Consider the following 27592-nt stretch of genomic DNA (forward strand, 5'->3'; position numbering starts at 1 on the left):
CAGGCTGGATTGCAGTGGCATGACCTTGGCTTACTGCAACCTCCGCCTCCCGGGTTCAAGCAATTCTTCTGCCTCAGCCTCCCAAGTAGCTGGGACTACAGGCATGTGCCACCACCCCGGTTAATTTTTTTTTTTTTTTGTATTTTTAGTAGAGACGGGGTTTCACCATGTTGGCCAGGCTAGTCTCAAACTCCTGGCCTCAAGTCATCTGCCCGCCTCGGCCTCCCAAAGTGCTGGGATTACAGGCGTGAGCCGCTACACCTGGCCCCATGTTGTATTGGAGAGAAGGGAGAGTGCGTGTGTGTGTCAAATTGTATTCTGGAGAGGAAAATGTGTATGTTGCATTGTGTCTTTAAGAAGGGAGGGTGCAGGTGTGTGAGGTGTGTTTCTGAGGAGTGTGTTTGTGTGTCTGTGAGGACCTCAGGGTCACCACCAGCTAAGTTTCTGTGACTGTCACCCACATACAACCACATGAAGTCCCATAGAGGGGGGCCCCCGCCCACTATGAGCTGGGCTTCAGACTCTCAGCTGTCACATGGCCAGTGTGACATCCCTGGACCACACCTATCACACGTGTGTCCCAACAGGCCCTGGGCTGGCTGAGCCTGTCTGATGGAGGAGGGCAGAGCCCCTGTTCCCCCAGGGTCCATCTGCTGCCTGGGAGCCAACACATGGCCCCGTCCTCACTCCCCCCAGCCTAGAGGCCTCCTGGGCTTCCGTGGGCCCTGGCCCTGGCCCTGGCCCTGGCCCTGGCCCCGGCCCCGGCCCCGGCCCCTCAGCCCTCTCCTCCCACCCCACCCACCCCACCCACCCCCAGTGGTCTGACTGGTTCCCAACAAAAACACCCTAAGAATGAGCTCACGCAGAGGCTGCCGCCTCCACACGCCCCGCCCCACTCGTCTGGCAGAGGAGGGTGCCTCTGGTCCCAGGTCGGGAGCTCTGGGCCAGGGGATCCAGGGGCCTTGGGGTGGGGAAGGCTGGCCAGGTGAGCTGAGAGCAAATGGGGGACCCCAGGCTAGCTGTTTGCCCTCTCTTGGTTAATTACACATAGGATTTGGGAACTGTCCCCCGGGCAGAACCCTGGGTTGGGAGGACAGACGAAGGTAGACTAGACTGTTCCAGATGAGAGCTGGCTGGGATGGGTGTGGAGACTGGGATGGAGACGGTGTGGAGGCAGAGGGCTGGCCAGGATGGGTGGAGCAGGGAAGAGCCAAGATGGGGAGAAGTTAGGGGTCCTGATGGCCATTATGGGAATAGAGGGTAGGGGCCAACTGACTGGCCTGGGCAATGATTTCCCAAACCCCTCACCATTGCACCCCAGGAGCAGCAATGTCTGTGCAGGTGGTGGCTCCCGGAAGTGCGGGGCTGGGCCCAGAGCGCCTGAGCCCTGAGGAGCTGGTACGGCAGACGCGGCAAGTGGTCCAGGGGCTGGAGGCGCTGCGGGCAGAGCACCGTGGCCTGGCTGGGCACCTGGCAGAGGCCCTGGCGGGACAGGGCCCAGCAACTGGCTTGGAGATGCTGGAGGAAAAGCAGCAGGTGGTGAGCCACTCGCTGGAGGCCATCGAGCTGGGGCTGGGCGAGGCCCAGGTATGAGGGGGCCAGGTGGGGAACTGGGAGAGGATAAACTGAGGGCGGAGGGAGGGCCAGATATGAGGGGGACAGGTATGCAGGGGACTGGGAGAGGGGTTCACTATTGCTGAGGGGCACACTTTGGGAGGCTGAGGTGGGCAGATCACTTGAAGTCAGGAGTTCAAGACCAGCCTGACCAACATGGCAAAACCCCATCTCTACTAAAAATACAAAAATGAGCTGGGCATGAGGCTCCTGTAATCCCAGCTACTCGGGAGGCTGAGGCATGAGAATCACTTGAAACTGGGAGGTGGAGGTTGCAGTGAGTGGAGATCCTGCCATTCCACTCCAGTCTGGGTGACAGAGACTGTTTCAAAAAACAGCAAAAAAAAGTATGGCAGAAAGGCCTATCTGGGGCAGGCGGAAGCCTAGGGGAACGAGGCCTGGGAAGGTGAGGCTCCAGGCCAGAGATGGAGTCCCTTGGCAGTTCTAGGGGGTCCTTGTATGTGACAGGGACCCCTGAACCAGATGGCATTCTTCAGTAAACTGTGGTTCCTAGGGCAACTTCGGGGGTGAAATCAGAGGGGCTGCTTAGAGCCTCTGAGGGCACTGGAGCCACACTGGTGGAGTCTCTGCAGAATCTGGGGGTGTCGTGCATAGTAGTGGGGTGCAGCGGCCTGATTCGAGGTCTGAGCTGGGTCAGAGGCTGTCTGGCAGGGTAGGAACCAACCTCGACTTGGGACCCCCACCCTGGGCAGGTGCTGCTGGCCTTGTCGGCACACGTGGGTGCACTGGAGGCAGAGAAGCAGCGGCTGCGCTCGCAGGCCCGGCGGCTGGCCCAGGAGAACGTGTGGCTGCGGGAGGAACTGGAGGAGACACAGCGGCGGCTTCGGGCCAGCGAGGAGGCCGTGGCCCAGTTGGAGGAGGAAAAGCGCCACCTGGAGTTCCTGGGGCAGCTGCGACAGTACGACCCGCCCACGGAGACCCAGGTGCCACGGGCAGGGCAAGGTGGGGGTGCTGGGCCCTTCACAGAGCCCCACGGTTCCTCAGACCCTCCTTAGAATCCCAGTCCCCCAACCCTCCACAGAGCCCCCAGACCCACCAGAACTTCCGCAGACGCCCCCACTAGCTGCTCCCCGAAGCCCCCGGGCCTCGCCAGTCCCCCAGGGGGCCCCTGACGCTCATGATCACCACCTCCCTCAAACCCCGAGATAGATGCAGGGCTCCAGTCTCTGAAACAAGCCCCCCTCCCCCGGCCCCCCACTTTCCTGTCCCTGCAGCAGTCTGAGTCCCCGCCTCGCCGAGACAGCCTGGCCTCCTTGTTCCCCAGCGAGGAGGAGGAGAGGAAAGGTGGGTATCAGGAGTACATGCCACAGATGATGGCGGACCAGGGTGGGGAGCGGGCTCTGAGCTGCAGAACCCCAAAGTCTCTGAACAGGGATGGGGAGGTGAGGGCAGGGTCAGGAGGACCCTGAATGTGACAGTGAGCAGGTGAGGCTGGGAGCTGCGAAGACAGGGTAGCTGCCATGAGCCCGGCAGGCCCCGTATTCACATCTTGCAGGGCAAGTGAGCTGCCATGTACCTGTCCCGAGGCCAGGATGCATCCCACCAGCTGGTTAGATGCTAGTGACTCCAATCTCAGAAGTTAACATGGGGGCCCATAGTCCCAGGGGCCAGTTAGGCAGTCTGGGGCGTGTATCTCCTCGTGCGAGGATGGAGGGGCAGGAGGCTTAGGAGGCTTGCAGTGACCCAGAGCCCACCCTGCCCCACCCAGGTCCTGAGGCCGCAGGAGCAGCAGCAGCTCAGCAGGGTGGCTATGAGATCCCTGCCCGCCTTCGGACCCTGCATAACCTCGTGATCCAGTACGCGGGGCAGGGCCGGTATGAGGTGGCGGTGCCCCTGTGCCGCCAGGCCTTGGAGGACCTGGAGCGCAGCTCGGGCCACTGCCACCCTGACGTGGCCACCATGCTCAACATCCTGGCGCTGGTGTACCGGTGAGAGCTGCGGCCGGCCATGGCAGGGGGCAGGAACGGCAGGGACCCATTGGGTGCAAGTGGAGGGACCCTGGTGTCCCCTCTGCCACCATGGAGCACCTGGGGAGGTCGGAGGAGGGGACAGCCAGAATGGGAAAGGAAGGGAAGGCTCCTGCTGTAAGAACGGCAAAGAGGGAGTGGGCCAGGGATCTGGCGGGTTGGCGGGGCACTGAGCCTGGCAGAGAGGAGTCAGAGCACAGACACCAGGGACCCCAAGAGCAGGCAAGAGAACTGGGGTGGTTAGAGGCTTGGCAGAGGTCTGGGGATACAGGGCCTGGTGTTAGAGAATTGGAAGGTATGTAAGGGCCCATAAAAGGCCCCCAAAGGGTGCTACCCATGCTTGGTTCAGCCAGGTTCCCTGGACCTGCCAGAATTAGCCCAGCCCCTGTGGCTGCAGCTGCCCCAACCCCCGGCCAACCCCCGCCATCCCTGGGCTTCCACACAGGGACCAGAACAAGTACAAAGAAGCCACAGACCTCCTCCATGATGCCCTGCAGATCCGGGAGCAGACGCTGGGCCCTGAGCACCCTGCGGTGAGTGGGGCCCCAGGGAGACGAAGTGGGGCCGTGCCTGCCCATCCCTGACCTGTGTCTCCCCCAACCCCACAGGTGGCCGCCACGCTCAACAACTTGGCCGTCCTCTATGGGAAGCGCGGGCGTTACCGGGAGGCAGAGCCCCTGTGCCAGCGCGCTTTGGAGATCCGAGAGAAGGTCCCATCCCCCTTACCCAACCCCGAGGAACCCCTTGTAGCCCTCTCCATGGATCCTGAGCACTTACATCGTGACCCTGATCCTCGGGCCCCTTGCGTTTGGTACTGGGAGACCCCAATTGGAGCCCAACCCATCACCCTCGACCTTCTGAGATCCCAGTTTGGTCTTGACCCTGACTCTGACCTCTTGCCTTACCTCACACGCCACCCCCCAACTAGGTCCCGCCACAGCCTTTCCAACCCCTCATGGCCACTGGCACAAGCCCAGCCCTGACCTACCCATCTCACCTTGTGCCCCGTGAGTTTCTGGATCACCTTGGCCTCTGACCTCAGTAATCCCGCTCGATGGTGTCACTTGTGCCCCAGCCCCCAACCTCTCAGGTCACTCTGCTTTGGCCCTGTAATCCCTAACTTGTGACCACCATACAGAAGTGATGTCACGTGTCCCACCAATCCTGTATGACCCCTCTGACTTGTGACCCCTGGCCCCCAGGTCCTGGGTGCTGACCACCCCGATGTGGCCAAGCAGCTCAACAACCTGGCCCTGCTGTGCCAGAACCAGGGCAAGTTTGAGGACGTGGAACGGCACTACGCCCGGGCCCTGAGCATCTATGAGGCCCTGGGCGGGCCCCATGATCCCAACGTGGCCAAGACCAAGAACAATCTGGTGAGGTCCCTGGGGCTGAGTGGGCCCGGAGTGGAGGGTCTGCCCTGGGGAGGCACCCATTGGTTGGGTACAGGGCGAGCACCACGGGGAGGGGTCCCCCTGAGGCAAGGCCCTTGGAGCAAGTGTCCTATCAGACACAGGAGCTGGCTCAGCACAGAACACGGAATCAGGAAATGCGTGAGTCCACGGCACCCAGGACAGTCAGTGAAGGGGAAGCTGGCAGGCACAGATGGCAGCAGCAGACATTTATTGAGCTCACTGTGGCCGGCTCCCCTCTTAGCTCTGTCCCCACATCACTAGTTCTTACAGTGTCCCTATGAGGTAGAAGCTGTCGCTCTACTTTGCATGTGAGAAGAGAGGCCATGCCACCAGCCCAAAGTAGAGCAGACAGGCTCAGAAACAGGAGGTTGCCTGCCCTCCATCCCCCAGGCAGGAGGTAGGGCGGAGCTCCAAACCCCCTCTGCCCCAGGTGCAGGCTTTAGGCAGGGGCGGGATATGGCCAGGTCAGCACAGTAGAAAGTGGGACTGGGGCCAGGTGTGGTGGCGCACGCCTGTAACCCCAGCACTTTGGGAGGCCAAGGCAGGAGGATCAGTTGAGGCCAGGAGTTCACGACCAGCCTGGGCAACATACCAAGACCCTGTCTCTACAAAAAAAAAAAGAAAAAAAGTGGGACTGGATGCAGTGTTGGGAACTGGGGTCCGAAAAGTTCCCAGACTAGAGCCAAGATCACCCAAGACACTCCCTTCTCCGCAGGCCTCAGCCTACCTGAAACAGAACAAGTACCAACAAGCGGAAGAGCTGTACAAAGAAATCCTCCACAAGGAGGATCTACCTGCCCCTCTCGGTGAGCCCCGAGCCCCTGCCTTCCCTCCTGGTGGCTTCTCTACGTCCCCATCTCGGTGTCCCCCATCTTTCCCCTAGGTGCCCCCAACACAGGCACAGCTGGTGACACAGAACAGGTGAGGATGGGCTGTGCTTCGGCTCCTGGGGAAGGCGTGAGGACTGCATGGGCTCGGGGATATGAGCAGCATCCCTGCCCCTCCCCAGGCCCTTCGCCGCAGCAGCTCCCTCTCTAAGATCCGCGAGTCTATCCGGCGAGGAAGTGAGAAGCTGGTCTCCCGCCTCCGAGGCGAGGGGGCGGCGGGGGCGGCCGGGTGAGTGTGCATCAGGTCGGCAAAGAGCCCTGACATCAGCAGAATTCATAGCCCACCCCCCACCCCTCCTGCTCAAGAACCTTCCATGGCTCCCATCTCCCCTGTGATACACACAGATCAAATCCTGTGCTGGAAAGCTCCCTCCTGGAGGGGCCACTCCTGGATTCACTCGCTTCTTCCCTGCTGCCCCCTTCGCAGAATGAAGAGAGCCATGTCGCTCAACACACTCAATGTGGATGGCCCAAGGGCTCCTGGGACTCAGGTGAGGGGACACCGGGGTCAAAAATGGAGGGGGGCCATGTGGGTAGGTGCAGAGATAAGGCAAAAGCAGGGCGGTCAGGCCGGCGTCAGAGTCAGCAGGTGGTGGGTGTGTTAAAAGAGACCCAGGACAGGAGCAAAGATGGGTTTTACTTGGGGTAGAGATGAGATGGGTAGACGGTTGGCTGCCAGGCTGGACGCAGCACCTGTCCCTCCCCTCCAACCATCCCCTGTGCCTGTCTCCAGTTCCCCAGCTGGCACCTGGACAAGGCCCCTCGGACCCTCAGCGCCAGCACCCAGGACCTGAGTCCCCGCTAATATCCAGTGACCTGTGTTGGCCTCAGCTGGTGGGGGACGGGGGGGGGGTCTATCATCTCTTAGGTGCCCCCTGCCCTCTTCTGCGATTAAAGGCCGTGGATGTGACAGTGAGGAATGTCACCTGAGTTTATAAGACCTTCCAGCACCACCCCCGCTATGGCCTCGGAGCTGCTGGGACCCAGGGCCAGGCAAGACTCAGGAGTCACCAGGAATCATTTATGGCCCTGCCCATCCCGCTCAGAGCTGCTGAGCAATCTGCTCTATCCTCTGCAGCGTCTCCTCTGATTCCAGCTGCTCCAGGCTGAGCAAGGACAGGCCCAGCTGATCCTCCTGCAGAAAACAGAGGAAAGTAAGGGGGGCACTGTCAGGAAGGGGCCCAGGCAGCTGCTGTACTTCCCCGACCACCCGCCCCCGATGGGCATTAGGGGTCTGAGACATGAGGGCCAGGATGTTTGAATTTGGAGATGTCAGTATAATCCAGAGTGGGTCATTCCTGTCCACATAAGAGGGGGCTGAGGGAGGAGCCAGCCAGGGCGTCGGAGAAGGACGGGCTTTCCCCAGGCCAGCACAGTCTCAATGCCTGATACCTCCTCACCCCAAATTCTCTCACCCTGCCTTGCCTGGGCCACCTGCTGGCATCTGTGGCCCCTCGAATCTCCCCCTACCCCCCAGAGCCTGGCATGCAGATGCACAATAAACTTCTCTCTGTAGAGGGCAGGAGGACAGGCTGGGAGTGGGGAGAATCCAAGGGGCCTTTCTGGAGGAGGAGCTCAGCCTGGGAGGATGCTGGGAGGGGGATGCACGCCTCACCCGGTGGAAGGGCTGTGCCATCTGCCGCAGGAAGTACTTGGCCACCTGGACACCCTCATCCACAGTCAGGTTGAGGTTGGCATCTGTGAGGTGCTCCTGGATCCAGCGGGGCAGTTTCCCCCGCTTGTCCCCACGGGCAAACCGCTGTGGGCAGAAGTGCAGGCCAGGGAGAGAACGTCAGGACCCGAGTCAGGGAGCCTGGGCCACCCTCCACCCTGTGACACACCCCATCTGGGAGATGAACGGGCAAATAGCCTGGTTTTCAGAGGCTGGGGTGCGAGCACAGGGGCACCCCTGAACCTGCACCTTGTCGGCAAAGACCATGAGGCCGTAGTCCGTCTTGCCCCGGATGGCCCGACCCACACACTGGGCCGCGTGGCGCATGGCATCGAAGGTGAGAAAGTCATTCTCACGAATCTGGAACTGGTCCCGCAGGTATTCCAGCCGTGCCTGCAGAAATGAAGGACGAGGAGTTGGGGAGGTGGGGGAGCCGTCCCTCCCCTGGCCCTAACACTTTGGGACTTCTGGGAGCCAGAGCTACTCACCTTGAGAATGCGACTCTGTGTGTAGACGTAGGGGACGCCAAACATGATGACGGCCCGCCCGTAGTGGTGCACTGGTGGGCAGAGGAGAGGGGTCGAGGGGAGTTACAAGTGTGGCTGGTGGGACAGGGACAGCCTCACGCGCCCCAGGATGCTGTGTCTGAGTGGGAGAGAGAGGGTGTGCTCCCGCCAGGTGCCTAGGGCCAGAGGGGAGGGGAGGGTCCCTCTGTGCACCCAGGCTGTGGGTGGGTGGTCCCCCGCGGGAGCAGACAGCAGAGCGGGCAGGTGTTCCAGAGAGCTCTGGGAAGACACCTGGGGAGGAAGAGCGAGTCCACTCACCGAAGTCGATTCCCTCAGACACTTTGCCCCGGGCCACTGACAGCAGGATGGCCCCGCGTCCGTTCTCGCAGGCCTGAGGTGGGGAGGCAAGATGCAAGTTGGGTCACTCCTTGGAGCCACCTCCCCACCCCCTCCACGCTGGCCTCACACACCCACCTCCTGGTACTTCTCCAGGGCGACACTGGTTTCGGCACCATCCTGGGTCTCAATAAAGAGCAGCTTGTTCCTCTGGATGTTCTCAAGGATCCCCTGGGGAAGGACCCAGGGAGGTCAGGGTGGGGGTGGCAGAAGGTGGGTTCAGGGCACGGCCATCCTGGTTATCTCCAACTCTCCTACATCACTATTTCTCTGGGCCTCCGCTGGCTCATCTGAGATGTGGGGAGGGAGGGTGGAACTGTCCAACCTTACTTCTTTGGGGGGAACTTAGTGATCTGGGTGGGGAACCAATCACTGCTGGATAAGTGGGGCAGGCATGTGGCTCAAGGGGGTGGCCAATCAGGGCACCCCATCCCCTGCCAGCGACTGGTGGAGGGGCTGACTGTGAGGCAGGCAGAGTCAATCAGAGGCTGCCCTGAGATTTCCCATATGACACTACAATACAGACTGTGGAGCCAGTGCAAGGACACAGACCAGTGGGACAAAATGGAGAGTCCAGAAACACACAGCCACCTGTGCAGTTCAGTGGGGACAGCTTTTACTGGAGCAAGTGGATTTCCAAATGGAACCAAAAAATGAACCTTGACCCCCTACCTTACACCATATAGAAAGATGAATTTGAGGTACCTCATAGACCTAGATGTGAAAGCTAAAACCACAAGCTCCTAGAAGGAAACACAGCAGCCTCTCTTCATGACCTTGGGGTATTTAAGACAAAGTTGTCTTAAATAGGACACAAAAGGCACCTGGGCTGTGGGGACTGGATCACCTTTCCGCCGTGTGGAAGCCACCTATTGAAGCACAAGGCCAAGGTCCCGGCTGTGAGGATGAGGTTCCTGCCTCCCATGAGTGCCATTCCAATACTTGGATTAGCCAGGTTCACTCACCTCGCCCCAATGTGCTTTCACCCACTCCTGAGAGCCTGGCCATGGTGTGCTCAGAGGCACAAAGTGCAGAGTGGCCTCCCCTCCCACCCAGGGACTGGCTGTGGTGAGCCCTGTTTCCAGAATGCCCCATGACTTCCTCTGCCTGCTTCCCTGAAAGGGCTCCTGCAGACCCTTGAGAGGCTTTGCCCTGAGTCTCAGTCCAGCCTTGATTCTCTAGAACCTTCCTCTAACCTAGATAGAGTCACACCTGCTACCTGGGCCTCCCCACCAGGCCATCTGTGCTGGAGGATCACAGGGATGGGGTAGCCCCAAAGAGCAGCAGGGGAGCAAGGAACCTAGAAGGTGGGGGTGACTCCGCCACAGGGTACTCCTCTGAGGGAGGGGCCCACATTGGGGCTTATGTCTGCGTTCTCAGCCTGATGTACTGGGGGCGGGGCATAGGGTATGTGCTGCTTACACCCCATTCCTACATGCTGCATGCACTCTCCTGTCACACAGGACACCTGTCACCATCAGAGGGTAAGAGGAATGAAGCTGACATAGCAGTGTAGTGCCAGGGGCTGAGGAGAGCAAGTGCAGGGAGGGGGTGGCCAGGCGTACCTGCTCATACCAGGAGGCCACGGTGCTCTCCATGTACTGGTAGCTGGTGAAGAAGGCCACGATGCCATCAGGGACCACAGCAGACATCTCCAGCAGGAGGTTCCCGTAGTTCCGGATCACAGCTGCGAGGAGTCAGAGGTTAGGCCCTCTCCTGTCTCGGGTCCTCCTCCCTTCTCTGTCTTCAAACTAGAGTTTCTGGAAACCCCACTGAGGCTGGCTGTCAGGCTATTCACACACGTCCCCTTCCTCCTCCTCCCAGGCGTGTTTGAGGACCCTCCTTGCCACTTCCTGAAGTCACACCTGGCTATGTAATTTGCCATGGCCAATGAAATCAGTGCAGAAGGGGTCAGGCACGGCGGCTCACGCCTGTAATCCCAGCACTTTGGGAGGTCGAGGTGGGTGGATCATCTGAGGTCAGGAGTTTGAGACCAGCCTGGCCAACACGGCAAAACCCCATCTCTACTAAAAATACAAAAATTGGCCGGGCGCGGTGGCTCAAGCCTGTAATCCCAGCACTTTGGGAGGCCGAGACCGGCGGATCACGAGGTCAGGAGATCGAGACCATCCTGGCTAACACGGTGAAACCCCGTCTCTACTAAAAAAAAAAATACAAAAAACTAGCCGGGCGAAGTGGCGGGCGCCTGTAGTCCCAGCTACTCGGGAGGCTGAGGCTGGAGAATGTTGTGAACCCGGGAGGCGGAGCTTGCAGTGAGCTAAGATCCGGCCACTGCACTCCAGCCTGGGTGACAGAGCGAGACTCCGTCTCAAAAAAAAAAAAAAAAAAAATTAGCCTGGCGTGGTGGCAGATGCCTATAAATCCAGCTGCTCGGGAGGCTGAGGCACAAGAACTGCTTGAACCCGCAAGGCAAAGGTTGCAGTGAGCCGAGATCATGCCACTGCACTCCAGCCTAGGTAACAGAGCAAGACTCTGTCTCAAAAAAAGGCCATGTGTCACTTCCAGGGGAGCACCCTTAGGAACCAGTGCACAATTCACTGTGACCACTGTGATCCCACCTGTCACATCACGCTGCCTCTGACGCACCCAGCGATGGAGGTTCCCAGGTGAGGAGACACAGGGCAGGCCCCCTACCAGCTCACAGTGGACGTGTCCCATGGGCAAGAAGGAAGCTCTGGGCTAAGCAACTAAGGCCAGGGACATTTGTTACAGCAGCGTGACTCAGCCCATCTGACTGATACACCTCCCTCTTGGAACCCACAGAAACTAGCCCCACTGGCAGCATACCAATATCCTCCCGGGTCTCAAATTTGGAGCTGATGGCCACCTGGTCATTGCCACGGCCGATGATCTGAAGAGAGCAACAGAGATCATGATAAGCGAGGCAGCAGCAACTGCTCCAGCGTGTGAGTGCTGACCACCTGCTGGTGCTGTTCTAAGCTTTTTTTTTTTTTTTTAATAGAGACAGGGCGTCACCATGTTGCCCAGTCTGGTCTTGAACATCTGGCCTCAAGCGACCGTCCCACCTTGGCCTCCCAAAGTGCTGGGATTATAGGAGTGAGCCACCACACCCAGTCTGCTCTAAACTTTTTATTAACACAGTGTCACTGAATGAACCCTCAGCTACCCTGGCCTCAGAAAAGGTGAGTTGCCTGCCCAAGGTCACACAGTGAATAGGTGGCAAAGATGGAACTGGACCCGAGTCTGTCCACACTCTCCACCAGCAGCTACACTCTAGCCAGCCCCAGGCCCCAGGCCAGCCGGATCCCGAAGAACACCCCTCACTATGCCGGTGGGCATCCCCGCCAGCCGGCAACCTCACACAACCACCATGCAGTGGGTGGTCATCACTGGTCCACAACCTCTGACAGGCAACTCCAAAAGCCAAAAGCTCTGAACACATTTCTTTTTCAGTTTGGCACAAACTCATTAAGTAGCAAAACCTGCCCTGCCCTGAGTCTCTGCAGAGGCCTGACTTACTCCTTAATGTGATGCTTCCAAATCTTTTACTGCCAAAATAGGAGTTTGACTCGGGGGAGCCACCCAGACCCCACTGGGGGTGTCACACACTACACAGCATATGCCTTGTCTCTAAAGGCTGGAAAATTCTGAATTCCAAAACAAATGGCTGCGTGCAGTGGCTCACACCTGTAATCCCAGCACTTTGGGAGGACCAGGTGGGCAGATCACTTGAGACCAGCCTGGCCAACATGGTGAAACCCTGTCTCTACTAAAAGTACAAAATTTAGCCAGGCGTTGTGGCACACGCCTGTAATCCCAGCTACTCAGGAGGCTGAAGCACGAGAATCACTTGAATCCAGGAGGCAGAGGTTGCAGTGAGCTGAGATCCGTGCCATTGCACTCCAGCCTGGGCAACAGAGCAAGAGTCCATCTCAAAACAAAAAACCAGCCTCGGGACTTCAGATAAGGGACTGAGGGCCCATGTTGACATGTACATGTTACAGAGATGGAGATGGACAGGAAGGCCCACTTACCTGGGTCACAGCCAGACCATGTACCCGGCAAAGCCACGTTAACCAAGATGCTGAGTAAGCGCCTACCTGTGCCAGACCCTGGGGTACCTAAGTGTTTTACCCCAGTTCTCTCTCAATCCTCTCAACCGCCCTGGGAGATCAGGGAGGATACATTCCCATTTCACAGATAAGAAAACTGAGGTTTGAGAGTTGTACCCCCGGAGAAGCAGAATCAAGCCTAAGTCTGTCTGAATCCCAAACCCGGCCTCTTCACTGTAAAACTCTCCTGCCTGAGCAGTGGGGGAAGCCAAGGAAGGGACACAGCCCCTTGCTCCCACCTCCCCTCCCAGTCCCAGCCCTAGCCTCTCCCACTCACCATAGGGCAGAGGCAGACCCTGGCCAGCGTCATGGTGAAGGTTGCCATGGTGACGGGGTGGAAGTCCAGGATCTTGGGGTAGATGTCCAGCGGGGACAGTGTCTGTAGGGGGGACAGTGGGAGGGATCTCAGCAGGACTGGGCAGGGACCAGGAGGCCCATGGAAGGCCAGGGACTGGGAGGAACAGGAGAAGGGCCCTCACCCCAGACGTGATGATGACAGACTGGAAGCGCTCGAATACAGGTTTGATGGCCAGCGAGGCGTCCATGCAGCTGGAGAGAGATGAGGGCGGTGAGGGCCCGGGGGGCTGGGCCCCTGACCCACAGTGCAGTCACACCCCCACCGGGCAGGGTCCCACCTGAAGTGCAGGATGGGGTTGGCAATGGTTGGGGTTCTGTCGTCAAAGGGCTCGATGATGATGGTGAAGCCTGCAGAGGGCAGGCAAGGACGGGTGAGATTCCCCCCACTACAGCCACAGCTGCACCCACTCAGCCATTCCCTCTCCCGCTCCCTTGCTTCACCCCAGTCTCCATCCCATACTGCCCAGGAGTGAATGGGACCAAACATGAGCTGCTTAAGCTCCAAACCAGGCATCTGAGTCCAAAATACACCCCAGTCTTTCTGCCTCTCCACAGGGCCCACACCTGTGCAAACTTTCACGAAGGATCCCAAGTAGAGAGCGCCACAGCCCCGCCCACTGCTCACTCTCCCAGTACTGCAGGGCCCCGCAGCACCCACGCCAAAGCCAGGAGCCAGAGCCTGAAGCTTTCTCCCAGGACCTTTTCTTGTTTCTGTTTTTTGACATGGAGTCTCGCTCTGTCGCCCAGGCTAGAGTGCAGTGGCGCGATCTCGGCTCACTGCAAGCTCTGCCTCCCGGGTTCAAGTGATTGATTATCCTGCCTCATCCTCTTGAATAGCTGGGATTACAGGCACACCCCTCTACAACACACCCAGCTAATTTTTGTATTTTTAGTAGAGATGGGGGACCTCCAGTGATCCGCCCGCCTCAGGCCCCCAAAGTCCCAAAATTATAAGTATGAGTCACTGCGCCTGGCCTCCCACGACCTTTCTACCTAAGCCATCAGCAAAACCAGGCAGCTCTGCCTCCAAAACCTACCTGCAATCTGACCACTGCCCCTGACCCCACCTGGGGCCACCCACCATCACCTCCTGCCTGGACCCATGATCCCCTGCTCACTTCACGGCAGCCAGAGGGACCCTATGGAAACCTGAGCCCGGCCATATCACCTCCGCCCCGCCAGAAGCCTCCCATGACCCCACATGCCTCCAGTGGCCTGGTGCCTGACCTTCAAAACTCAGCAGGCTCAGTCCCCCCAGGGTGTTTCCACTTGCTGGTCCCATGTGGCCTGGAAAACCTCCCAAGGTGGCTCCACTTGGTCATCTGAGACTGCTCAAAAGTCAGCCCCTCCGAAAGGCCCTCCCCAGCCACCTTTTCTATGCAGACATATTCCAACGCAACAACGTATTTTTTTTTTTTTTGAGACGGAGTCTCGCTGTGTCACCCAGGCTGGAGTGCAGTGGCCGGATCTCAGCTCACTGCAAGCTCCGCCTCCCGGGATTACGCCATTCTCCTGCCTCAGCCTCCGAGTAGCTGGGACTACAGGCGCCCGCCACCTCGCCCGGCTAGTTTTTTGTATTTTTAGTAGAGACGGGGTTTCACCATGTTAGCCAGGATGGTCTCGATCTCCTGACCTCGTGATCCACCCGCCTCGGCCTCCCAAAGTGCTGGGATTACAGGCTTGAGCCACCGCGCCCGACCAACGTATTTTTTTTTCATGATAACTGCCACTTTGTGGAATTATTTCCTGGTTTATTTGACTGCATGTTTGCTACTGGTTTTCCCCCTCTGGAATATAAGTTCTGGGGGGTTAGGAATGAGATCTTTTTTGGTTCCTGCTGCTTCCACAGTGCTGAGCCTGGCCCATTTGTTGAAGAAATAAATGAATGAATGAATTTATATATTCAGTTTCATGCAGTGAAAAAAAAATCAAGTCGTCTGTGCTGGGGACACAGTGGTGACCAAGCCAGCCTTGCCGCTGCTTGCATGGGTTCGCAGTCCAGCAGGAGACAGACTTGTCCTCAGACAGGGATGACTGAGAGTGGGCAGTGCTGGGACAGAGGTGTCCAGAGGAGGGGCCTGACTCAGCCTGGGGGTCAGGGAGGGCTTCCTGGAGGAGGAGACATCTCTACTAAGCTGAGAACCTAAGGATGAGGGGGAGGTGGCTGGGGGATGAGGAAGATGAGGAAGGATGCTCCAGGTGAAAGAACATGAGGTGTTGGCAGATGGGAAACAGTGGATAGAGAACGACAAAGGCAGGGATGGAAGATGGGGCAGGACAGAGAGACAGAGGCAGAAGCAGCAGCCAGCAGGCCTCGCTACCCAGCCCTGGGGCAACGGCCCAGATCTCCATCCTCCTGTCAGGCCCTGCCACAGGACATGAGGCCTGATCCGGTTTCCTGGGTACAGGAGAAACCCCCAGGAGGCAGACTGAACCCCTGGTGAGCTTCACACTGAGGACGGGGAGGGAACACTGGCCCATAAAGCCTCCAGAATGATGCCCCTCTCTCGCAACCTGAAAATCTGAACATCAGCCTCTACTCCTCTTGTCCCAGGTCCCAAAACCCAGACACCATGCTCCCCACATCCCAGCCTCTACCTCCCACATCTCTCTCCAAACCATGCCTTTCTGTCTCACCATGGCCACATCCTGGCCAAGGCCCCTCTTCCTTGTGCTCAGGTCCCTGCCTGCCACCTAGTCTCCTGCCTCTAGTCCCTGCCAGAAGAAATCTTCCTTTCTTCTTTTTTGAGATGGACTCTTGTTTTCGCCCAGGCTAGAGTGCAGCTGGTGCGATCTCAGCTCACTACAACCTCCGCCTCCCGGGTTCAAGCAATTCTCCTGTCTCAGCCTCCTGAGTAGTTAGAACTACAGGCATGCACCACCACGTCCAGCTAATTTTTGTATTTTTAGTAGAGACGGGGTTTCACCATATTGGTCAGGCTGGTCTCGAACTCCTGACCTCAGGTGATCCACCCACCTCGGCCTCCCAAAGTGCTGGGATTACAGGCATGAGCCACTACGCCCGGCCTATTTTTTTTTTTTTTTTTTTTTTTTTTTTGAGACCAAGTCTTGCTCTGTCGCCCAGGCTGGAGTGCAGTGCCACAATCTTGGCTCACTGTAACCTCTGCCTCCTGGGTTCAAGCAATTCTCTTGCCTCAGCCTCTCAAGTAGCTGGGATTACAGGAGCCCGCCACCACACCTGGCAAATTTTTGTATTTTTAGTAAAGACAGGGTTTTACCATGTTGGTCAGGCTGGTCTCAAACTCCTGACCTCAAGTGATCTGCCCACTTCAGCCCCCCAAACTGCTGGGATTACGGGCGTGAGCCACCATGTCCGGCCCCGGCTAATTTTTGTATTTTTAGTGAAGATGGGGTTTTGCCATGTTGACCAGGCTGGTCTCGAACTCCTGACCTCAGGTCATCTGCCTGCCTCACCATCCCAAAGTGCTGGGATTACAGGCGTGAGCTACCACCTCTGGCACCCAGAAGAAGTCTTTCCAAAGCACAAATCTGGGCTGGGTGCAGTGACTCACGCCTGTAATCCCAGCACTTTGGGAGGCCAAGGCGGGTGGATCATGAGGTCAGGAGATCAAGACCATCCTGGCCAACATGGTGAAATCCCATCTCTATTAAAAATACAAAAATTAGCTGGGCGTAGTGGCACACGCCTGTAGTCCCAGATACTGGGGAGGCTGAGGCAGGAGAATTGCTTGAACCCAGGAGGCGGAGGCTGCAGTGAGCCGAGATCACACCACTGCACTCCAGCCTGGCAACAGAGCGAGACTCCGTCTCAGGAAAAAAAAAAAAAAGCACAAATCTGACCTGGCACCTTGCTTGCTAGAACCTACCATGGCTTTCCAGTGCCCCTAGGAGCAAAATGATCAACTCATTACCATGCCCTCTAGTGTGAGCTGACCCCATAGAGCTTCTCTGGCCTCATCCCTTACCACTGCCCACGCCATCCTTCTCCACTCTGCAGCCCGAGGAAGTCTGTGAAAATATAAATCTGAGCACAACGCTTACTCAAGAACTATCTACGGCTCCTCACTGCCTTCAAAATAAAACCCACACTTCCAAGCCAAGCCCCACAAAGCCCTGTGTGTCCAAGTTCCCGCCAACAACCCTCTAGACTCTGCTGCGACCCTGATTCCAGCTCCTAGGAGGCCCAGCAGGGACAGAAAAAGGTGAGCTTACCTTTGGCGTAGGTGCTGACAAGGGTGGCAAAGTTAGCAAGGAGGGTGAGCGGGGAGAAGTCAGCAAGGTCGGTGATCTCCAGGGTGTGCAGCAGGGACCGCAGGCGTTCAGCACAGAATCTGGTGGGGAGGAGAGACGGGGTCGGGGGGCAGACGGAAGCACGAACAGGACCAGCAGCCCTGCCTCCGCCATCACGGCGGTCACGTGCCTGTCTCCCCAGACAATGGGCACTCAGGGAGGGCGGGCAGTGGGCCTGTTTTGGAAACGTGCACCCCCACACTATACATCTGCATGTCACACACAGCCACTGCTGCATGATGGCACAGATAGAGCAATAATCAGACACCCCAGAGTCATGTGGTCACTTGTCATACCTGCTAGCACGACCTCCTAAGTGGGTTTTTTTTCTTTTTTTCTTTTTCAGACGGACTCTCTCCCTGTCACCCAGGCTGGAGTGCACTGGCGCCATCTCGGCTCACTGCAACCTCCACCTCCCGGGTTCAAACAATTCTCCTGCCTCAGCCTCCCGAGTAGCTGGGATTACAGATGCCCGCCACCACACTCAGCTAATTTTTATACTTTTAGTAGAGACGGGGTTTCACTATGGTGGCCAGGCTGGTCTCGAACTTCTGACCTGGTGATCTGCCCGCCTCGGCCTCCCAAAGTGCTGGGATGACAGGTGCGAGCCACTGCACCCAGCCCTAAGTGGGTTCTGATCAAAACAAGAGACTCACTATCACACCCAGAATCCCCCAGTCATGGCATTAATCCTGCATGGCCACATGGTCACGCATTCACATCCAGAACCTCTCCCACTGTCTCTCACGCACCTGTGGGGACACAGACAGTGTCAGAACCCCATGGGCTCACAGAGGAATGCAGTCATCACCCACATCCCGCAGAGTCCCACGGATATTGCGTCCACACACTCACGCATGCGCAGGGCCACTCGGCCACAACCGCGCACAGGCAGAGCTGAAGTTCTCAGCCCCGGGGACGGGTCACGGAGCAGCTGGCTTTGAAGCCAGGCGGGCAGTCACACTTGCAAACCTGCCTCCCACACTTCAGCCCTCCCAGCCTGTCTCCTCTAACCCCAGGCGCCTACCCTGGCTGGTCGCTAGCTGGGGATGAGTCTGTGCCCTACACTGGGCCATGGAGCCTCTTCGGCTGTGTCCCCAGCATGGAGCAGGCACTTGGGGAATGTGTGTTGAGTGACTGAGATCCCCTCTTTGCCCTCACAAGTCTCCAATTCTGGGGAAGATGGGCAAACCCACACGGAAGGTGGCCTCACCCACAGAGGCAGGGCAGCCAGGGCCTTTGGAGCCCACAGGCTTGGCTTCAAGCCCCAACTACTGGGCACAGTGCTGTGCGGCTCTGGGCAAAGGCTTCCCCTCTGGGAGCCCCAGCGACCTCATGTGCAGGGTGGGGATGCCGTACTGGGGGTGCAATTGAGGTAAGGAACATAAAGGGCTTAGCTCCTCTCCTTAGTGCTCACGACAGGGTAGCTGATTGGCTTCGCTGCTCTCTCATTAACCACCACAGAACCCTGTGAAGTAAAGATTCGACTCCTTGGCCGTTTTACAAAGGAGAAAACTGCAGTTTAGAGAAGACCCATGAGTTACCCAAAGCAGCAAAGGAAAAGCCCCCTCCTATCCCTGGTCATTCTCTGCCTCCTCTGTGCCTCAAGAGACTGACTCCCCCAAAATGCGCCCAGACTGCTCCAGGGGGACTCCCCTGCCCTCAGACTTGGAAGATTAGAGGCATTGGTGGGAAGAGACATGGGCCGCGGCCTCCTCCCCCAGCTCCTAGCCTTCGAGGCCCAGGTTCTGGTTTCTGCTCCCAGCAGAAGCCCCTGTCCAGGCCCCCACCAGCTGGTTCTCAACACACTCCCTCCCTGCCGCTGTGGCCCGGCTTAGCTCCCAGCTTTCACCTCCCACCCTCCTTGGCTCCTCCCCCAGTCCACCCCTCTGTAAATGGTGCTCCCACCACTCTCTTGGGTGGGGTAGACTCTCCAATCCAGCCAGGTGTTGCCCGCCAGGCCCCTGCCCAACGCAGGGACCCAGGACCAGCTCCAACCTTGCTTCCGGACCTGCCAGGTTAGAACAGACAGGGTCCCACGTGCCTCGCCCAGCTCACTCACTCCTGAGGCTGGCAATGGTGATCCCGGGCTACAAGCGTGGAGGACATGGCTCTGCCTAACCAGGACCTGCTGAGCCCCCATCCCCGCGCTGTGTGGGGCCGCACCTGAGGGGCTTGCGCTGGATGCACACGCGCTGGGCCAGGCCACTCAGGAAGGCGGGTGGGCTCTCCTGCACCACGTGCTGCACACGCAGCCGCCACTTCACGTACTCCAGCAGCCGCCGCAGGAAGCCCAGGAAGTGCTCGGCCGTGCGGATGGAGCCAGGCACCGCCTCTGCGAGGAGACGCTATCAGCCGCCACGGGGAGGCGGGAAAGGGACTGGGGGGCCGCGGGGGGTGGGAGCTCACCCTGCAGCACCTCGTCGGGCAGCACCGGGTTGGCCAGGTGGGCGTCCGTCTCCCGGGCGGCGCTGGCCTCCCGCAGCCCCTCCACCAGACGCCGGTACTCATCCCGCAGGCGCTGCTCGTCTGTCTCTTTGATCCTGCGGGGAGATAGCTGGGGTTGGGGTGGGGCTGGCACCCGTGGGGACAAGTCAGACAGAGGCCAGGGCAGGCACCAGGGTCCTCCAACTGTCCCCGGCCCCACCTGAGCACCGTCTTCTGCAGGGTCTCCAGGTTGCCCTGGCACCGGTCAAGGGTCCGGCGGGTGAGGTTGACGCTCATGGAGTCGATGCAGACGTTGTCTGGAGAAGGGGGAGAGAGCCGGCTCAGGCAGGCCTGCAGGGGCCTCCCTCAGAGGGGCTGGCGTCCCTTTGGCCCCTGGCGCTCCCCTCACCAATGTTGTGGGCCTCGTCGAAGACCACGACGGCCTTGCGGGCCAGTTCCTTGGACACCAGGTCTGCAATCTTGGGGTCCAGGAGGTAGTGGTAGCTATAAACCACCACGTTGGCATGCAGGATCTGGGGGGCCAGGGAGCAGGGTCACCAGGGCCCTGTCACCCCAACCCCTACCCCCCTACCCCTGGCCACACTGGCCCATCATTCCCACACAGGCCTGCAGAGGCAGACACCGGCCAGGCAGAAATATGAGCAGATGGATAGAGACAGACCGACAGACATGGGCACCCATCAACAGGGAGATGCAGACAGGCAGACTCACAGCAAGCAACAGACAGGCATGGGCAGACAGGAGGCGGGCAGGCAGCCCACACCCTCACACTCGCCCCTCTGCCCGTCCCACCAGCCTTCTCACTGAGTATCGAGCAAGGAAGTATGGGCACCAGCCCTGGCGCCGCCCCAGGGCCTTCAGGTCATCCAGGTTGTAGATGCCAGCGGGGAGGGGCACCTCGCGCCCATGGGCATCAAATTCCTGGGACAAGAGTGCCAGGGGTCAGGGAGGCTGCCTGCCCCAGGCCACCCATCCAGCCTCCCTCCCTCAGCCCTGCCCTCCAGGCACCTCATAGAAGCGACAGTGGGGCAGGCTGGTGTCATGCTGGTACTGCGCCCGCACATAGGAGGCTGTGAGGCTGTGGCATTTCCCATCGACATCCTTCCCAAAGCGCAGGGGTGTCACCTGCGGGTGTGGGGCATCTTAGCACCCAGACAGGGTGGAAACCCAACCACTCTTCAAACGCAGGTCTCCACACCTCCCAGTTGGCTGGGGTTTTGGACAACTTGAACCTCAGTCTGTTGCATTATTAAGTTAAGACACATGGGAACTTAATGCAGGGATATAAGAGTAGTAAAACTGGACTGGGTGCGGTGGCTCACGCCTGTAATCCCAGCACTTGGTGAGGCCGAGGTGGGGAGATCACGAGGTCAGGAGTTCGAGACCAGCTTGGCCAACATGGTGAAACTCCATCTCTACTAAAAATTAGCCGGGCGCGATGGTTCACGCCTGTAATCCTAGCACTTTGGGAGGTCGAGGTGGGAGGATTACCTGAGGTCAGGAGTTCTAGACCAGCCTGGCCAACATGATGAAACCCTGTCTCCACTAAAAATACATTAGCCAGGCATGGTGGCACGTGCCTGTAATCTCAGCTACTCGGGAGGCTGAGGCAGGAGAATCGCTTGTACCCGGGAGGCGGAGTTTGCACTGAGCCGAGATCACCCCACAGCATTCCAGCCTGGGCGATAGAGCGAGACTCCATCACAAAAAAATAAATAAATAAAAATAAAAATACAAAAATGAGCCAGGCATGGTGGTGCACACCTGGAATCCCGGCTACTCGGGAGGCTGAGGCAGGAGAATTGCTTGAACCCAGGAGACAGAGGTTGCAGTGAGCCGAGATCACACCACTGTACTCCACCCTGGGCGACAGAGTAAGACTCCCTCTCAAAAAAAAAAAAGAGAGTAGTAAAATTGTTACATTCTTACAACTACAAGTTATACATATATATTTTTGGAGACAGGTCCCTCTGCTACTCAGGCTGGAATGCAGTGGCGCAATCACAGCTTACTACATCCTTGACCTCCCAGACTCAACTGATCCTTCCCCCTTCAGCCTCCCGAGTAGCTGAGGCCACAGGTGTGCACCACCATGCCTGGCTCATTTTTGTCTTTTTAGTCAAGATGAGGTCTTGCTATGTTGCCCAGGCTGGTCTCAAACTCCTGGCCTCAAGCAATCCTCCCACCTCAGCCTCCCAAAGTGCTGGGATTACAGGCTGAGTCACTGTGCCCAGCCAACCAAAACTAATATTTTAAAACAGTAAGCCTTGAAAAATCTTTAGCATATAGATTGAGGATAATTACTTCATCCTTGGAAATGCCAAAACACATGGAACTCTGGCAGGGCCTAAGAATCAAAGGAGGTGCTGCAGAGTCTGGGACTCCCCTCACCCCTGACCTGCTCTGTACCCTCTAAGGTACCATCACAGCCTAAGGCTATCTTTCCCAAGAACAAATCCTTCTCCTACACCAAAGGGAAAGCTCCAAGGCAGCCAGCCCTTCCCTCTCCATTTCCCCTTTCATCAGTCACCGAGGCCTGTGCTCTTTGTCATCCACTAGATATATTATTTCTCATATATTCTTACAAATAATGTGATGCATAGTCTGTGGGCCCAGTGTGGGAGTTTGAGATCAGCCTGGCCAACATGATGAAACCCATCTCTATTAAAAATACAAAAAACTAGCTGGGCGTGGTGGAGTGCGCCTGTAATCCCAGCTACTCAGGAAGCTGAGGCAGAAGAATCGCTTGTACCTGAGAGGTAGAGGTTGTGGTGAACCGAGATCACGCCACTGCACTCCAGCCTGGGCAACAAGAGTGAAACTCCATCTCAAAAAAAATAAATAAATAAGGCTGGGCACGATGGCTCATGCCTGCAATCCCAGCACTTTGGGAGGCCAAGGTGGGCGGATCACGAGATCAGGAGTTAGAGACCAGCCTGACCAACATGGTGAAACATCAGCCTTCCAAAGTGCTGGGATTATAGGCGTGAGCCACCGTGCCCAGCCAAGTACAATGGTTTTATAGCATAATTTAATAACAATTAACATTGTATTTGTCATATATTATGTATATAAATATCATGACAATTTTTTTTTTTTTTTTAAGACAGTCTCACTCTGTCCCCCAGGCTGGAGTGCAGTAGTGTGACCTCAGCTCACTGCAACCTCTGCCTCCCATGTACAAGCGACTGGGATTACCGACATGTACGCCACCACCCCTGGCTAATTTCTGTATTTTTAGTAGAAATGGGGTTTTGCGCCGGGCGCGGTGGCTCACGCCTGTAATCCCAGCACTTTGGGAGGCCGAGACGGGCGGATCACGAGGTCAGGAGATCGAGACCATCCTGGCTAACACGGTGAAACCCCGTCTCTACTAAAAAATACAAAAAAAAAACTAGCCGGGCGTGGTGGTGGGCGCCTATAGTCCCAGCTACTCGGGAGGCTGAGGCAGGAGAATGGCGTGAACCCGGGAGGCGGAGCTTGCAGTGAGCTGAGATCCGGCCACTGCACTCCAGCCTGGGCGACAGAGCGACGCTGTCTCAAAAAAAAAAAAAAAAAAAAAAAAGAAATGGGGTTTTGCCGTGTTGGCCAGGATGGTCTCGAACTCCTGACCTCAAATGATCTGCCCACCTCAGACTCCCAAAGTGCTGGGACTATAGATGTGAACCACCGCACCCGGCCTACCATGAGAAATTTTTTTTTTTTTTTTTTTTGAGACAGTCTCGCTCCGTCGCCCAGGCTGGAGTGCAGTGGTGTGATCTTAGCTCACTGCAAGCTTCACCTCCCGAATTCACGCCATTCTCCTGCCTCAGCCTCCCGAGTAGCTGGGACTACAGGCGCCCACCACCATGCCCGGCTAATTTTTTGTATATTTTAGTAGAGATGGGGTTTCACCATGTTAGCCAGGATGGTCTCGATCTCCTGACCTTGTGATCCACCCGCCTCGGCCTCCCAAAGTGCTGGGATTACAGGCGTGAGCCACCGTGCCCAGCCGTGAATTTCTAACATTCTTTTAGTTCTCTGTACATGCTAAGGGCATTGGCTGCATCATTTCATCCAATTTTATCATCAGCGACCTTATGAGGCAGGCACATAATTATCCCCATTTTACAGAAAGGAAGACTGAGGCCCAGGCAGCAGAAAACGCCTCTCCATAAATACCCGGCTGGTAAGTTTCAGAGCCAGGAAACCAGGTCTTCCAGAGACTCTAAGAGCTGCCTTTTTAACCTCTCCCAGGCCTGGGTAGAATTGGAAGACTCCCTGAGGAGGTGTGCTTGCCTGGGCCACGATGAATGAGAATTTGTCCAGTGAGATGGGAATTCTGTGTGCAGCCACTGCATGCCTTTGCAAGAGGTCCAGCCTGGGGATCCAGGACTTGCAGTTGGACGAAAGAGTTTCCTCTACCTCTGGGCTAAGGGCAAGGAGAAGGGACGGGTGCTCACCTCAGGGTGAATACACAAGTTTTTGCGGGAGCTCAGAGCCAGCCCCAGAAATGGCAGCTTCTCGCCCTCCTGCTTCTCATAGAAGTTGAGCAACTTTCGAAGCTCTTCGATCACCTACTCCAAAGTTGGGGGGGGCAGGGGGAGCTTGTGTTCATTGGAGGCACAAACCCCTGCCCTGCCAGGCCCCAGCCTCTTCCCGAGCTTCCCAGACACCCCCGAAAGCTGGTGATGGCCACCACCAGGGGGACCAATAGGGCCTAGCGAACAGTGGAGCTGGAGCACCAGGATGAGTCCGGGCTCACCTTCTCAATCTCCGGCACAGTTCTTGAGCAGTAGATGAGTTTGGTCACCTCCAGCGGATATGCCTGCCGATAACAAGTGGACTCAGTCCCTGTCCTGTCCCTTCTTTTGTCTGCCTTTACGGGTTCGATGCATCACTCACCCGCTGGTATGCCATGATCAGGGCCAACAGGGACACTGTCTTCCCAGTGCCTGAGGGCATCTCCAGGACTCCATGACCCTGCATGTTGGGAACCAGAGGGACAACACACAGGGTCTCAGAACCTCGGGCACACAAACTCTGGGGACTCTCCCCGACCTCCAATGCCACCAACTTGGAACAGCAGGATAACACAGCAGCAGTTAAAATGGGGCAGTGGGGTTCAAACCCACTTCTGCCTCCTCCTTGTTGAGTGGTCTTAGGTGAGTACCTTCACCTCCCCAGACCTCAGTATCCCTACCTCTAAAATGGGCCTAAGGCCGGGCGTGGTGGCTCACGCCTGTAATCCCAGCACTTTGAGAGGTCGAGGCAGGTGGATCACCTGAGGTCAGGAGTTCGAGACCAGCCTGGCCAATATGGTGAAACCCCTTCTCTACTAAAAATACAAAAAATTAGCCGGAAGTGGTGGCGTGCACCTGTGATTTTGTCTCAAAAATAAATAAATAAAATAAAATGGGCCTAATAATAAAACCTTCCTCATAACATGACTGTGAAGATTAGTGAGAAATTGCACGTTAAATATTTAGCACAGTAGCTGATATATAGTGAACTTTTCTCCCTTCTTTTTTCAGAGACAGGTCTCACCCTGTTGCCCAGACTGGAATGCAACGGCACAATCATGGCTCACTGCAGCCTCCAACTCCTGGCCTCAAGCGATCCTCCTGCCTCAACCTCCCAAGCAGTGGGGACTACAGGCAAGCACCACCACACCCAGCTAATTTTCTAATTTTTCGTAGAGATAGGATCTTGCTGTGTTGCCCAAGTTGGTCTCCAATACCTGGCCCCAAGTGATCTTCCCGCCTCCACCTCTCACCAAAGTGCTGGGATTACAGGCACGAACCACCGCGCCCAGCCTATTGACCATTATTATTTTATTTATTTTTGAGACCGAGTCTCACTCTGTCGCCCAGGCTGGAGTGCAATGGCGCCACGTCGGCTAGCTGCAACCTCCGCTTCTCGGGTTCAAGCGATTCTCCTGCCTCAGCCTTCTGAGTAGCTGGGATTACAGGCGCCCGCCACCACACCTGGCTAATTTTTGTATTTTTAGAAGAGACGGGGTTTCACCACGTTGGCCAGGCTGGTCTCGATCTCCTGACCTCAAGTGATCCGCCCTCCTCGGCCTCCCAAAGCGCTGGGATTACAGGCGCGAGCCACCGCGCCCAGCCTATTCACCATTATTATTTTAGATAACGGAAGATTATGGGGTCCTGGATTTCCAAGGACCTCCTACTTCTAAAATCCAGACGTCCTGCAATCTGTCTTAGGCCCAGGCGTGGCAGCCCCACCGGTCGAGTGGGCGGGTCGGGCCCACCGGCCACCCACCTTGGCGTCCAGCGTGCGTTTGAGCTCCCGCATGTAGGAGAACTGCTCGGGGTAGATGTAGTCGTAAGGGAAGTAGACCAGGAGCCCGTCCACGTTGAGCCTGGCGGCAGCGGCTGCTGGGTCAGTCCCCGTCCCCTCAGCCCCTCTCCCGCCTCCACACTGCCCGGTCGTCGGGCCCAGAAGGGTGACCTGCCCGGCGCCCCTGGTAACCCTCAGGTCCTCAGGAGCCTCAGTGCCTCCTCGCTATCACCGCTGTTCCCTGCGGCTGCCCCCGCCCCACCCCTTCACCCTCCCCTGGCCCCACTGGGGACCCAGGCACGCCCACTAGTGACCCCATCTTCAAGACACCCCCGCGCCCGCTCGCGAGCCGCGACCCCCCGGCCCCCTTCTCACTTCATGGCGCCGGCCGGAGTGTGCAGTGGCGTCCACCCGCCTCCCTCATGAATATTTAGCGAGAGGCCGGGTCGTGGACATCCTCAAGGGCTCGCTCCACCTATATTACAAGACCATTGGCTGATCTGCCCGTCAATCCGCTAGGGCAGAGCCAATCGGGATACTGCGCGTGCGCACGGAAAAGCGAGGGCTGCTGACTCTCGGGAGAGGCGGTGCGGGAGGCGTTACTGAGGATCGTCGAGGGCCAATCAAAAAGAAAACATGGAAGGGAGAGATCCGAGAGAATCGATCTCATTCGCTAGAATTTGGTCCTCCTGCGCCTGCCAAGATTGTCTGAGTATTGATCGAACCCAGGAGTTCGAGATCAGCTTGAGCAAGATAGCGAGAACCCCCCGCCCCTCCACCTGGTCTCAAACAAACAAACAAAAAAAATTCGTCTCAGTAGCGAATAGAGATTCTAACGGAGAATGACAGGGACACTGGTGATCCTTTCTGGGCCCGAGAGTTAGAAATGGCTTTGCAGCACCAAAAATGCATTTATAAAATACCTGCTGTAAAACAAAAAAAGTAATACAAATAATTTTAAAATAACATAAAATAAAAACAAATGAATGAAAACAAAGCAAAATAAAATAATATACATGGTCAAAATGATATAAAATACAGGATGTATCCCAGACTTCTGTGGTATAAATAACTTATAAACAGCTCTTCCTATTTATTGAGCACCTACTTTTTGCCAAATACTGTGATAGGTATTTTAATAAGGGAATAACGAAAAGGCAGTGTGGTTTAGTGGCTAAGTTGTGGGCTCTGGAACCAAAATTCCTGGGTTCATAATCCTGGCTTCACTTTTGTTGCCCAGGCTGGAGTGCAATGGCGTGATCTCAGCTCACTCAAACCTCCACCTCCCAGGTTCAAGCAATTCTCCTGCCTCAGCCTACAGATTAGCTGGGATTACAGGCACACCACCACACCTGGCCAGTTTTTGTATTTTTTTTTAGTAGAGATGGGGTTTCACCATGTTGACCAGGATAGTCTTGATCTCTTGACCTCGTGATTCGCCCACCTTGGCCTCCCAAAGTGCTGGGATTACAGGTGTGAGCCACCACACCTGGCCTGGGGTTACACTTTTGTATCTGCAAAGTAGTTAACAATCAGACTATCTACAATGTAGGTGATGCTACATTGTAGCATTACAATAATCTAATTGTTAATTAGAGACTATTACTATTGTTAATTACATATTACTATTGTAGATAGTCTGTTAATTAGGTAAGTTAATT

The 27592-nt window shown here is 56.9% G+C and overlaps 2 protein-coding genes across 5 annotated transcripts; one reads left to right on the forward strand and one right to left on the reverse strand.

The window, feature by feature from the left end:
• The first annotated feature begins 1174 nt into the window (after positions 1-1174).
• Positions 1175-6891, forward strand: KLC3 (kinesin light chain 3). Of its 2 annotated transcripts, none has more exons than XM_050772210.1 (12): positions 1175-1587; positions 2328-2558; positions 2850-2919; positions 3344-3563; positions 4048-4135; positions 4211-4312; positions 4805-4978; positions 5733-5823; positions 5916-5938; positions 6027-6133; positions 6332-6395; positions 6638-6891. In XM_050772210.1, the coding sequence occupies exons 1-12, from the start codon at positions 1288-1290 to the stop codon at positions 6707-6709; spliced, it is 1542 nt and encodes a 513-aa protein (XP_050628167.1). In that variant the 5' UTR covers positions 1175-1287; the 3' UTR covers positions 6710-6891. The 2 variants fall into 2 exon arrangements, with proteins under 2 accessions (XP_050628167.1, XP_050628166.1); XM_050772209.1 differs by having other exon boundaries at positions 1176-1587; positions 5901-5938.
• Positions 6892-6911: 20 nt separating this feature from the next.
• ERCC2 (ERCC excision repair 2, TFIIH core complex helicase subunit) lies at positions 6912-26356 on the reverse strand. 3 transcript variants are annotated; one of them, XM_050772093.1, is made up of 23 exons: positions 26307-26356; positions 25914-26013; positions 24534-24611; positions 24394-24456; positions 24092-24205; positions 20658-20774; positions 20454-20570; positions 20038-20161; positions 19849-19945; positions 19611-19744; positions 19368-19536; positions 17124-17242; positions 13208-13277; positions 13052-13121; positions 12850-12951; positions 11287-11350; positions 10044-10165; positions 8557-8649; positions 8401-8473; positions 8065-8135; positions 7826-7969; positions 7520-7663; positions 6912-7039 (listed from the first exon to the last, which is right to left on the reverse strand). In XM_050772093.1, the coding sequence occupies exons 1-23, from the start codon at positions 26309-26311 to the stop codon at positions 6947-6949; spliced, it is 2283 nt and encodes a 760-aa protein (XP_050628050.1). In that variant the 5' UTR covers positions 26312-26356; the 3' UTR covers positions 6912-6946. The 3 variants fall into 3 exon arrangements, with proteins under 3 accessions (XP_050628050.1, XP_050628051.1, XP_050628052.1); XM_050772094.1 differs by having other exon boundaries at positions 25914-25955; positions 26307-26327; XM_050772095.1 differs by lacking the exons at positions 6912-7039; positions 7520-7663; positions 7826-7969; positions 8065-8135 and adding an exon at positions 8151-8221 and having other exon boundaries at positions 26307-26350.
• Positions 26357-27592: the final 1236 nt, after the last annotated feature.

Source organism: Macaca thibetana, chromosome 19 (assembly GCF_024542745.1).
Source record: "Macaca thibetana thibetana isolate TM-01 chromosome 19, ASM2454274v1, whole genome shotgun sequence".
NCBI classification, from domain to species: Eukaryota; Metazoa; Chordata; class Mammalia; order Primates; family Cercopithecidae; genus Macaca; species Macaca thibetana.